Source organism: Amblyomma mixtum, chromosome 8 (genome assembly GCF_055824585.1).
Source record: "Amblyomma mixtum isolate Tamu chromosome 8, ASM5582458v1, whole genome shotgun sequence".
Classification (NCBI taxonomy): Eukaryota; Metazoa; Arthropoda; class Arachnida; order Ixodida; family Ixodidae; genus Amblyomma; species Amblyomma mixtum.
In genome coordinates, this window is record NC_143019.1 from 78,173,953 (window position 1) to 78,186,475 (window position 12,523).

At 49.4% G+C, this 12,523-nt stretch overlaps 1 protein-coding gene across 1 annotated transcript; it reads right to left on the reverse strand.

The window, feature by feature from the left end:
- Positions 1-412: 412 nt before the first annotated feature.
- On the reverse strand, positions 413-8,251 carry LOC149333111 (solute carrier family 22 member 7-like). The gene is made up of 3 exons (XM_089557642.1): positions 7,544-8,251; positions 5,208-6,142; positions 413-890 (listed from the first exon to the last, which is right to left on the reverse strand). The coding sequence occupies exons 1-3, from the start codon at positions 8,249-8,251 to the stop codon at positions 413-415; spliced, it is 2,121 nt and encodes a 706-aa protein (XP_089413768.1).
- Between the last annotated feature and the right edge of the window lie 4,272 nt (positions 8,252-12,523).

A 12,523-nucleotide genomic window follows, 5' to 3' on the forward strand; every position in this document is an offset into this window, starting at 1 on the left:
ACAGCATCTGCTTAATCGCTATCCTAAATCTCGAATACCAAACGCACGACAGCATTAATAACGACATAAGCACACAAGCCACAACATTTAAGTGCCGGTGCCTGATAATATCAAGAATACTATCGTAACGGAGAATTCAAAGGTCTCCGAACATCAATCAGGATGCAAATTTATGACTTCGTTTAAAACATTTTCAGAGCAAAGAAGTAAACTGGGGAATTTTGGCTACATGGTGACTGCATATTAAAAAAACACCTGACAACTAGAAGAAACTTCTGTCTTGAGAATAAGAAAATTATTGCTAACTGGTGTTAAGGCGACTTGAAAGAAAAAAAGAAGAAATAAAAACGAAAAGGTCGAGCACTATGCGGTCACATTTGTCGCCACCGCTCGCGCTCCTGCAACAGCACCCTCACTGGCTTGCTCTGGAAATCCTGGACATCCTCGACAGCCTCGATTCCGAGCAGCTCGAGCTCCGGCGACGCTCATGTATAGACCTGGCGCGGCTATGTCGGCGAGCTATCTTCAGCGGGGCCTGGAGCATCCACTTGTCCGCATTTTCGTCTGCCCGGTCGCGAAAGGTGTTCATTGCGTGGACCTTGGTCGTCTCCGGCAGCACAACCCAGGCCAGCGCGCCGAAGGCCACCACCAGGAGGGACGCCACGGCGAGCACGGTGCCTCGGACGCTGCTCGACTCGATGCTTTCGACGAATGGAGCCACGGTGGCCCCTAGACGGCCGCACATGTAGCCTAAGGATATGCCGCTTCCTCTGAGGACGGTCGGGTACATCTCGACCGTGATGACATAGAGGCTTATGACGGCCAAGTCCACGGCTAACAGCTCTGCGACGAGAACCGCCGTCATCAGGCGAGAGCTCAAGATGTCGCCACTTCCTGCGGGATACGTGTTGTCGAACAATTGCTTGCGAGGTGTTATCATATGATTAAAAAAAATAGCGTTCCTTGCGCCTGAAATTTTCAGCGCTTTGCATACCAGTAATCAACGGCTTAGTTCCCACGAAAGACAAAATAACTGCTTCAGAAAGTGACAGCCTTCGGAGGCGATATAGCAGAAATAACGCTAAAATCTCGAAGAGCTCATGGGCCCCAACTCGGAGGAGTTTGTCACGTTGTTGTATTTAGTGTTGCGAATCTTCGGCATGCATGGAATTCTGCCGAACATTACCTCTTTAAATGTTTAATCGAATAGAGTATGCGACTGAAAGAGCAAGGCCATAGAGGCTACATACAAAGATAAGAGCCGGCTGAGAGCTTATTTGAAAAATGCATGAAATTCTAGACCAGCATCGACTAAAATTTTCAAGTATTGAGCACGCAAGCGAAAACATCAGATGCTCATAATATAAGGTGTGTACAAAGGCGGTAGAAATTATGCTCTCATATTCCCATATTCGCTTTCAAGTCATGCTTTCGAGGACTGTAAGAGAAGCTTCTCCAGTGAAACGTTGCTTCGACCGTACGTTGAAGGCGTCCAGACGCTTTCTGCTACATTGTTCATTTTGAGCACCCTTGCTTACAGAAGCCATCAGTTGGAAAGGCAGGAAGGGAGAAGTTTTATTTTATGCCTGCATGCGTATTTGTGAGTGCGTCGAAATGAAGCGCTGTACTCCACCAACCTCGTAAAACAAAACAGATTTTCTTTTTAAAGCGAAAGCATCATAAGCTTCACGCGAAAGAAAACCCGTCACCGTAAGTCGTCCCCAAATTATGTGCGCAAAATGTGTCCACAAAATTTGGACTCAGGAAGAGTTACCTATCATGTGACCTAATTCGGGAAAAAAATTCGCCGGTAGTCGGGGTCGTCGGCTCAAGTGTGTTACGCCTGATTCTCACAGCCGGTCTCCTCTACGGCGCGGCGCGACGGAGGCGGAAACCGCGGCCGCTACTGAACGGAGGGGTGTTCTAATCGAAACAGGCGCCGGACACCGGCAAACCAGTTTGGGTGGGCGCTCGCTGATCACTGCATTTGCTCCCTCGCTTGTTTGTTCGTGCCCGCGCAGCCACGCACCCGCGCATCGCCGCCGAAGCCGCGATAGGGAGCCTCGATGCGAGATCGAGGCACTAAGCCGCGACGCTCGCCAGCGGCATCTCTTGGTCGCAGTAAGCCAGCGCTGGGTCACGTGAAGCGAGCTCGCGCTGTGAGTGGCGATCTCTCCGTGGGGCGGGGCTCCGTCGCCGCCGCTCGACGGAAACGACGGAAACGACCCGGTGGCACCGGCCGCCCGATTTGGTGGGAAAACGGTTCAAAAACCGGTCCCTCCGGCAGCCGCGGGCGCGACGGAAGCGACGGAGCAAGGGAAAAACCGGCTGTGAGAATGTCGTCTTAGGCCACATTCTCACAGCCGGTTTTTGGCTTGCTCCGTCGCCTCCGTCACGCCGGTAGCCGACGGAGGGGGCTGCATTTGGACCGTTTTCCCCCCCAAATCGGGTGGCCGGTGCCGCCGGGTCCTGCTCTACGTTTCCGTCGAGCGGCGGCGACGGAGCACTGCCCCACGGAGAACGCACCAGTCACAGCGCGAGCTCGCTTCACGTCACCCGCGGCTTGCTTGCTGAGACCAAGAGATGGCGCTGGTGAGCGTCGGCGGCGGCGATGCGCGGGTGCGCGGGCAGGGAGAAAATACAAAAAGCCTGCTCATTTTTTTACTCTCCGTCGGGACATGCACGCGCCTTGCGCCCCGAAAAGCGCCCGCTGTCGAGGAGCAGAGAGCGGATGACCGTTTTATTTCATATGGCAAATGCGAGGTGTTCGAGCCAAAACGGGTCTCCGAATGAGCATTGTGGTTGCACTAGGCGTGGGATATACGATAAATGATTTTTTTTTTGGGGGGGAGGGGGCGCTCAAGTAGCACCACTGTTATGTATTTGAATTTCATGCGCTATCTTTTAGAGCTTTAAGAAAAAAACTACTCGGACGATACCCTGTTGCGAACACTCCAGCCGGCCGTTTGTCAAAGTGATCTACAATTTTTAAATTGACACTTTTTCAAGAAATCAGTCAGAAGAATGAAAATACAGCACCAAAACCTTTTCCAAGAGCACTTCCTGACGTCCATGTTTTTTTTTTGGGAGGGGGGGAGCAATATTGTGACGAATGAGTAATTGTGCTCATACTGGGAGTCAGGCTCTTGCTCTGAATATAAGCAATGGCCTGGGTGCCCACATAAAGCACCAATGCATTCATCAGTGGCACATTGTAGTTAATGCCAGGCTCAGTTGTTGCCTGCAGGTTGCTGCGAAGTTCTGACAGAAATGTCACAGGACCACGTGTCTTGATGTAGGAATCCAAATCCTTTCTGAAGCTCTGGGGTTGGATAACTGTAGCAAAGCTTGGGAGGACTCTCAGCGCTTGTGTGATCTCTGGCAGAACTTCCACCTTCAGGTTTGGTGTGAAAGGATCAGGCAGCCGCATGTGTCGGGGAAAAGCACTCAAGATCAAGTTGCGCATCTGAATGCAGTTCGCTGGAATGAGGTCACAGAAGCCATAGTGGTAGTCGCAGAGGAACTCTGGGAAGTCATGCAGCAGCACCAGCAGTACTCGCAATGTGCCCTTGTACAGAAGCTGAATAGGCTTCTCAAGGTCAATTTTTTTTTTACGCGAAACAGCCTTCCCGTGTTTGTTGCCTGAATACCACTAGCGGGAACGAAGCACACCGCGCGATACTTTGAAGCTGGGATATCTGGTGCGATATTACTTTGGGAAAATGGCACGGAAAACGTAGAGTTAATGACACAACACGGGAGGTGGCTAACAACTGAGGTTCACTCCACGCACAGAGAAATACAGAAAACGGCACGCCGGGTCAACACACTCGTTCACATTTAGCCCAGAAGGAAAAGCCCGTTCACAAACAGCGCCGACTGCAGCACTCCGCTTGCATGCTACAAGAAGCTCGCAAACCCAAGACACCCCAAATCAGGAAAAGCCTGGGAGGTTGAAACGGCTCCACAGTTCAGAGGCGAGCCATAAGGTAGAAAAAACCTTAAAAAAAACACGGCCCGTGGGCCATGACGAACAGAGGGAGTTCGGGAGGGTAACGAAGTGGGGGACGAAAAGACTGTTGCCAGGTTGAAGTGAAGGGGATGGTTGATGCAAAGGGGAACCATCCAGGTGAAGAAAGGAGAAAGGGGCGAGAGGGGTAACTGCGGAGATAATGAAAAGAGCAGAAAAAACAAAATTCTGTTCACCCGTTGCTAGCTCTTGAGGCCTTATTGTTTTTATTAGCCGTTTAAATTCTTTTGCTAGCTTAATTCTTGAATGGTTGTATATAAAGACCAATCTCCCAAGCTATTGATAACAGAGTTCATTACCACCCTACATATGTTCAATTTCGTGCATATCGGCCTGAATACTATGACTGCAGCACTCATTTATGCAATGGCTTGAAAAGTAGTTGCTATACTCATATATATATTTGTTTTGGTGCTGTACACGTGGTGTTTCGTTGGAAAAACAGGGGAGTTGAGTAGAGTTAATAAACTAACTTCAAACTTTGTCCACCGCTTGCGAGATTACATCGGTTTTTTTCTGCGATAAGAGCGAAGCGAACCACAGCGCAAGCAGACGGCAGACGACTTTCATCGCTACTTCGGCATGTTTCTCAGAGACCGCCGAGCAGCGTTTATTTTTTTTCGCGTGGAAGAAAAAAAAAAGGCACTGACGTAGAGTCACGTGGGAGCAGCGAGCTGCCGCCCAAACTGGTTTGCCGGTGTCCGGCGCCTCTTTCGATTAGGACACAAATCCGTTCCGTTGCGGCCGCGGTTCCCGTCTCCGTCGCCGCCGCGCCGGAGAGGAGACCGGCTGTGAGAATCAGGCCTTACAGGCGCACGAAGTGCACGCGTAGGGCTGTGTACGAAGGTGAAGTGTGTTGGAAATGTGTACTGATGTTAGACAACGATGTCTTGCAAAAAAATTACTGACGTCATTTAAGGTTCACGTGATAAGTATCGCGTGACAACGATGACTTGCAAAAAAAGTTGCTGACGTTCAAACGCAGATGCTTTTGCATTTCTCCAATGAAGAAGACTGCGGAGTTCTCCAGGATTTTCAGAACTTGTCCTGAGTAAAGGCGATGTTGGAGACACAACTTTTGTTGTTTAAAGCACCTTTTGAAAAGCTGTGTAAGCCGATTAGACTTAGGTCTGAGATACTGGTACATGTTTCCAAGGGGAGAAGTGTTCCGTTTTACCCTGCCGAGTTATGAAGGCACTCACCGGGCACAAAGAACGTAACTCCCGCGAGGCTGGCCAACAGGCTGCCAAGAAGGACCAAGCTGAGCGCTGTGGACAGGCGCCGCCCCTTGGTGCTCAGGAGGAAGACATTGGCCGCCACAGCTGGGATCGCGAGAGCGACGAGTGCGCGGTAGACGACGCGGTTCTCGCGGCTTTCCCTGAGCCGGTAGGAGAAGCTGTTCGCCAGGAACCAACAGCCGTACACAACCAATGTCTCGTTGCGCAGCGCCCGGTTCGTGAACAGCTCTGCCGGTGACGCTTCCTTGCAGGCATCGGCCCTCGCCTTTCTGGCTTCCTGCCTGATGACTTCCAGGCGTTTGCTGACGAGGGCCATGTCGGTGCCGTTCATCTTTGCCGCCGACATCACCACCTCCACGGCTCTCCTGATCCTGAAAGTCGCCAGGAGCCAACAAGGCGACTCTTCCACGAAGTACACGGCTCCAATTAGCAGCCCAGTGGGGACCATGCAGAAGAGCTGGATCAGGGACCAGTCATGGATCCAGTCGTAGACCAGCTCGCCGTAGACGTGTGCCGCTGTGAAGCCTCCGGTGACGGCAATACTGCAGAAGAGCACGCGGCGGGAGGAGTCGGTGACTTCGAAGAGCAGGACGATCGAAATGACGACCAGGCTACCGGCGGACGCGGAGATTAAGAACCGCAGCGAGGCAAACATGGGCAGCGTCCTGGCGAAGGCGAGCGAGATGCCAGACACGATGAGGACGGATAGCGAGGCGCCGAGGACTGGACGCCGGCCGAGACGGTCAGCCGCTGCGCCGACGAAGGGCATGATGAGCAGGGAGCCGGCCATGTAGCAGGCAGTCAGCACCGACATCAGCCAGCGTCGGCCGCACACCAGGTTCCACTCGCCCACGATCGAGACGCGGGTCGACGCCTGTGTCAACGCGACGAAACAGGCTTACCAGAAAAACAAGGTTGGTATATTAGCATGGCTGCACTTACCTCGAAAGTGTTGTGTTGATGAAAAAGTGTTGGATTTGAGCCGCAGACATTTTAATGGCTGATATCACTGGCTTTAGTTGGTGACACAGGAGGTCATAAATGAAGGGCCGTGAGAAGTACCCAATTAGTCTTCAAGAACTCTGCCAGGTTCCTCCCATTTTGAGAAGCATAACTTCAGTCTTTTAGTAGTTAAGAGATGACTGTAGTGAGGACCACCGAAGTTGTCGCGCTTTGAAATGATTCGTCCTTCGGAGATAGTGCTGCGAATGCTGATCTACTATACTTCGGTAAGATAAGGTGGGATTCCTGCTAAGACTTACATGAAATGACGACACGACATATTTTGGGGAGGAAAGTTGGTTCAATGATGACGTGTGACAGGTTTCGTAAGTCATTATGGTTATGCCTCACGTACCGGCCCAGAGATGGGTAACTGCTACCGACCCCGTCTTCGCCGCGTGAAGAGTGGCTCGCGAGGTGATGCTGCTCTTTACTTCAGAAACCAAACGTTTCTTATTTCAGCCACCAAGCCTCTTCGATTTCACATAGTAAGTTAAAATTCAGAGAGAGAAAAAAAGACAGGAAGTAGAGGAATGACGTTGAAGGAGTGAATAATTTCTTACCAAACAGCGATTTTTACTAAGCTAGCTTTCTTTGGTGCGTGGCACGTGACGTCAGTCCAGGACGTGAATTTTTCTATGCAGAGCTTTTTGAGTCTCAAGGCGTAATACTGCACTAAGGAATACTGCAATAAGAAGTATTCTGGTTCGCTTGAATACTACTTTGGGCAGTATTCGCGCCAAGCGCAATGATACGCAAAATGTTCCGTAGCCTCACGCAATAACCAGAATGCATTTCGGAGCTAGTAGACTTCAGAAGAGAGGCTTCAGCTGAGCTAATCTGTTACACGCTATGTCTTGATACAGTTTACAACAAACTAAATGAGGGAATTCGCCACAGCGAGCTAGACAGACCACAATAAATTTGCTTCCTTTCAAAATAGGTCGCTATGCGCAAGTAACACCTCGATGGCTGAAAACCGAGCATTCAACGAACGGGGCTAACACTGATATGAAACGAGGCGGCACTGCCTGCTATTGGCAGTGTGCATGTGCGTTTTGTGAGGTCGGGATTTTTTGAAAGGAGGTAGCTACCATGTCCATGTTTGCTTTGCAGCCTCCAGTCCTTTTTCCTATATGCTGCGAAGTTGAAAGGTTTGTAGTAACGAAAAACACTCCCGTTTAGACACCTCGCATCAGTTAGATTTGGTAAGATCGAACACAAACGAAAAACAAGGGTTTCTTTGACGCCTGAGCTAGTGGTCAGCGCTTACAGAGTAGTCCCAGCCGGCGTCGCATGGCACAGTTCCCCGACCGTCGTGGGAGGAGTTCGTGCTTTGAGGCGCGAACGGAGGCTCGTAGCGGAAACATCTGCTGTACGATCCGTCCTCCTCCAAAGGTATGCTGGCGTTCTTCCACGTCTCTGGCGGCAGGTTGGCGTAGGCGGCCGGAGGGCGGCACCAGTGGTCCACGGGTCGCGCCAGGTTCGTCGAGGCTTCGGCGTGCAGGATGGTGCAGAACACTGATAGCAGGGTGCAGAGCAGGATGAGCCTCTGGAACACGCCGTGGCCGAAAATGAGGATGTGGTCCAGTGGCGACACGGTGGCATCGAAGGCGACGGTACCCATGGCTGCCCCGCTAGCAGTCTGCGACGCGACGGGATTTGTGTCCGGCTTGGCCTCCGGGGACAGTGGCGAAGTGAGGGAGGACGCGCCCGGCATGATCTCTGGGGATAGCGGCGAAGTGAGGGAGGACACGCCCGGCTTGGTCTCTGTGGACAGCGGCGAAGTGAGGGAGGACGCGCCCGGCTTGGCCTCCAGGGACAGCGGCGAAGTGACGGACAGCGCGCCTAAGGCGGTCGTCCCTGATGCGACGGGACCGGAGGGCTGCTCGACGGCAGTGACGATGCCGCTCTCCGTCATCACCGTGCTTTGGTGGTCCGGCTTGACAGAGGAGGACCTCTTGCTCTTCTTCCTGGCCATATTCCCAGGCTCTGGAAGACCGGGGCGGAGCGAAGCCTTTTCTGGTTCGAGCGACGTACAAGCGTGCGTGCGAACCCTGCAGGACGTTCCTTCTTCTTTGTCGGAGGAGGACAGCACATCGGCACGAGTTGCCAATGCTTCCTCTTCATCTGAGGCTGCCGGTATGAGATAGAGACTGAACCTTGAAGTTAATTTCTGAACCTTCGGATGAATTCTCAAAGACGCACATATAGATACGTTTAGATATATTTTATCGCGAAAAGATTGCATAAGTAAACGCAGATAAGGACCTGGGGCTAAGAAATTATGAATGGTCACTCTGATAAAGGGTCTCATGAGGTCCGTCATGGCAACGGAAGAGAATTTAAATGGAGCGTAAACGTAGGATGAGGTAGTGCAGTGCAACCTTATTTAGTGAGAAATGCGAGCGGCATGTCTCCTTGAGTTGTTGTAGCTCGGCAGGCGAGAAGGAATATAGAGCTCGGCAATAGGGGCTCCCTGGGCGCTGTCATATTGTTCGCTGGACTGTCGTGAGCGCCTCGCGCTAGCACGGCGGAAGGGGCGGCGGGACCGGTTTCCGACGGTCCGGAGAGGAGGCGTTTCGACAACATTCTGGCCGGATGCAGAGGTCTATAGCTACAAAGTTTCTACGAAATGCGTGAGGACTTTGCATTTTTTTAGTTGGAACATTTCGTAAATGTCGTTTGTCTTCAGCTAGACACGCAATTGTTATTGAACCGTCTAAAAAGCTAAAATGCGTGTAATAACACTTATGGACAACTCTGGAAATGCTTTGCATTCAATGAGACCACGCCCGCTGTTAATGAATCATTTTGGCAAGGGACCAACCAAAGAATGCAGACGCGGCTAACCTGGGTCGTCTTTTTTGCGCAGGTTCTTGCTGCGTGCAATGAGCCGGTGACATTTCAAGAATTCCACATTGGCAATCCATCACTAATCTTCAAGCTTCATCAAGTACAAGTTGTGTCGCTCGACGGCAGTGATAGCTTGCGGGCTGGAAGAAATGCCTCGAATTTCGGACATTTTCCTGTTCTGCAAAGGTACATCGGAGCAACATCGTCATCACCCGAGCCGTCCGGCACCGCCCCTCAAGCTTTTGTCATCAGTGGGCAAGGGACCAACCAAAGAATGCAGACGCGGCTAACCTGGGTCGTCTTTTTTGCGCAGGTTAGTAGAAAATCAAGCAGTCACGACTTTAAAAGCGATTCCTTGTGTCTGGTTGTAGTCCCTTGCCCAAGGGTGTTGTGTGAATGTGTCGCGAGTTGTTTTGAATCTTTGTGCTTTCTTGTTCTTCTGTTAAATGGGGATGTAGAAATGAACCCAGGCCCTGGCCCTGCGGTTTCTGAACAGCTGGCAGCTATTCTTGCCAATCAACAGGAGGCGTCAAATGAGTTAAAGACTATACGGGAAAGCTTGGAAAGTCATGTTGCTGAAACTAACAGAAGGCTCGCTTCTATTGAGCAGAAGCTGCTGTCGTTTTCAGAGACCGTAGAAAGGGTGGAAGAATGTGAGCGTCGGGTTTCGAAGTTCAATGAGCAGACTGAATTTCTACTAAAAAAAATCGATGATCTTGAGAACAGAAATCGGCGCAATAACTTAATCGTTTACGGAATCGCTGAATCTGCATCCGAAACTGTGGTATCGCTCAGGGATGTTGTTTTGACAGAAATGTTTGAAACGAAACTGGGAATAAAAGTAAACAGTCTTGAGCGCATACACAGATTGGGAAGAGGGGGGCCAGACAAAACGCGCCCAGTGATAATGCGGTTTTTTTATTTCAATGAAAAAATGGAGCTCCTGAGAATTGCAAAGAAACTAAAGGGCACTGATTATTCGTTGTCGGAGGATTATTCATTCAGAATCCAAAAAATAAGAAAGCAGCTATGGTCGTCCGTTAAAGACAGTCTCACGCCTGAAGATAAAGCGTATCTGAAGTACGATAAGCTAGTTCTCAACAAGGTGACGTAGTACGTGTGGGATGAGGAAAAAAACGAAAGACGGGAGCTTGTGAGGCCCGGTGCAGATTCAGACGACCGCATTGCACAAAATTACGAAAACCAGGCTTTGCCTCAAAATAATCGAGTGAGAACCCGGCGAATGGCCGAAAATGGTGCACCCAAATGACCAGGAAATAACACTTGTCAACTAAGGTTACTTTCTTTAAATGTGCAGAGTATTGTGAATAAAAGTGTCGGATTTGAAGCGCTGCTCTATGACCTTGACCCGCATGTCACGCTGCTGACGGAGACCTGGTTGCACGCCGGTGTGCTCGATAATGAAATCATCCCCCCATCGTATAAGATATTTAGATGTGACAGACAATCCCGAGGGGGTGGAGTTGCTATTGTAGTTAAGGAAAACATTAATGTGACAATTTTACCAGCTATTCCTAAACACGAAAGCATCTTTTGTAAAATTGATTTTTACGGTAACTCTATAGCTCTCGGTGTTGTATACCGCCCTCCTACGGCAGATCTTGCATTTCTCGAGCAACTCTACGATTATGTACAGCGTTTCCGGGGTGAGCACGTAAAGTTTTTCTTAGCTGGGGATTTCAATTTGCCGAACATCGATTGGTCAACCATGAATACGATGGCAATGAATGTTAGGCACTCAGAGATTCTTTTGAACACTGCATTTTCATGTGGTCTAGCTCAAATTGTTACTGACCCTACCAGAATAACTGCAACCACTAGGCATATTCTTGATTTATTGTTTATAAGTTCCGCTGTCAAATGTGACACTGTTGATGTCATGAACGGGCTCTCTGATCACAATTTAGTATTTGGCACCTTTTCCTTTGAAAAGTTTTGTGGCAAAAGCAAGCCTGTGATTGTTGTGAAAGATTTCAACAGGCCAGACGATGAGAGCATCCTGGACTGTTTAGAAATGAATTTGGACGGTTTTAATGTTGACGTAGATGTGAATGTTTTGTGGTGTAAATTCAAGCAAATTTGTCTTCATTGTATTGCCATGTTTGTTCCTGACAGGATTAAGAAAAAGAAACAAAACCCCTGGGTTACGAGACAGATCATACACATGAAAAGAAAGCTTAAGAGAATGAGACGATCAGGTCGGTCTCGAGACCCTGCTATTAACACTCTAAGCGCAGCGCTGAAAACTGAAGTCAAAAAGGCTAAGGACACTTTCTTCACTACAACTTTAGGCAATTTCATGAAAGAAGCACCAGGGAAATTTTGGAGGTATATAGGTGGCACCAAATCCAATAGTATTTCGTTGATGGTTGACGGCTGCCCAGTCTCCGAGGCAAAACCAGTTGCCGATGAATTTAACAGGTACTTTCAATCCGTATACGCCAAGAAGGATAGTCATCTTGTTACCGAGCCTGCTGGGTATTTTTCTTCTATGCCTGATGTCATTGTGAGTCGGGAAGGTATTTTAAACTTGCTCCTTAACCTTGACGCTAAAAAATCGGGCGGCCCCGATAACATTCCTACAGTTTTCCTGCACCGTTACGCGGAATGGATTTCACATTACTTGTTCCTCATTTTTAACGCGGCACTAGCACAGTGTTCTCTTCCGGCAGACTGGAGGGGTGCTCGTATCATTCCCATATTCAAGTCAACTGATCGCCTGAGTGTATCCAATTACCGTCCTATTTCCTTGACCTCAACTAGTTGCAAAATATTGGAACATATAATCTGCCGACACTTGACCGTATTTCTTGAAGAAAACAAACTGTTATCAGACGCACAGCACGGGTTTCGGCGTGGTTTGTCGACTGTAACGCAGCTCCTTAGTGCATGCCATGATTTTTCACTCGCGATTAATAACAAAGAACAGATTGATGCTATATTTTTAGACTATGCGAAAGCATTTGATAAAGTGCCACATAATAAATTATTACAGAAAATTTACGACATGGGAATAAATAGCAGACTTATCGAGTTCATTAGGGCTTACCTAGAAAACAGGTATCAGTACGTCCAAGTTGACAAGTACTGCTCGGAGGCACTGCAGGTGACATCAGGGGTGCCACAAGGCTCGGTTCTGGGACCGATTTTATTCCTTATTTATGTTAATGACATCGTAAAAGTCATACACAGTGATGTTAAGATAAAGCTTTTCGCAGATGACTGCGTTCTTTACACCTCTGTTAAATGTGCAACTGACCAAGTTAAACTTAACAAAGCCCTTGCTGACGTTTCAGGTTGGTGCGCAAATTGGAACATGTTTTTGAATGCTGATAAGTGCTTAGTCCTCCGCATATCCAGGAACAAAACCGTTTTA

Bases quoted from the DNA above. Each gene is read 5' to 3' on its own strand.
- LOC149333111 (XM_089557642.1), bottom strand. From the start codon at position 8,251: ATGGCCAGGAAGAAGAGCAAGAGGTCCTCCTCTGTCAAGCCGGACCAC. The intron at 6,143-7,543 runs GTAAGCGCTGAC...GCGTTGACACAG, and splicing joins ACGCCGGCTGGGACTACTCT to GCGTCGACCCGCGTCTCGAT. The intron at 891-5,207 runs GTAAAACGGAAC...TCCCGCAGGAAG, and splicing joins TGCCTTCATAACTCGGCAGG to TGGCGACATCTTGAGCTCTC.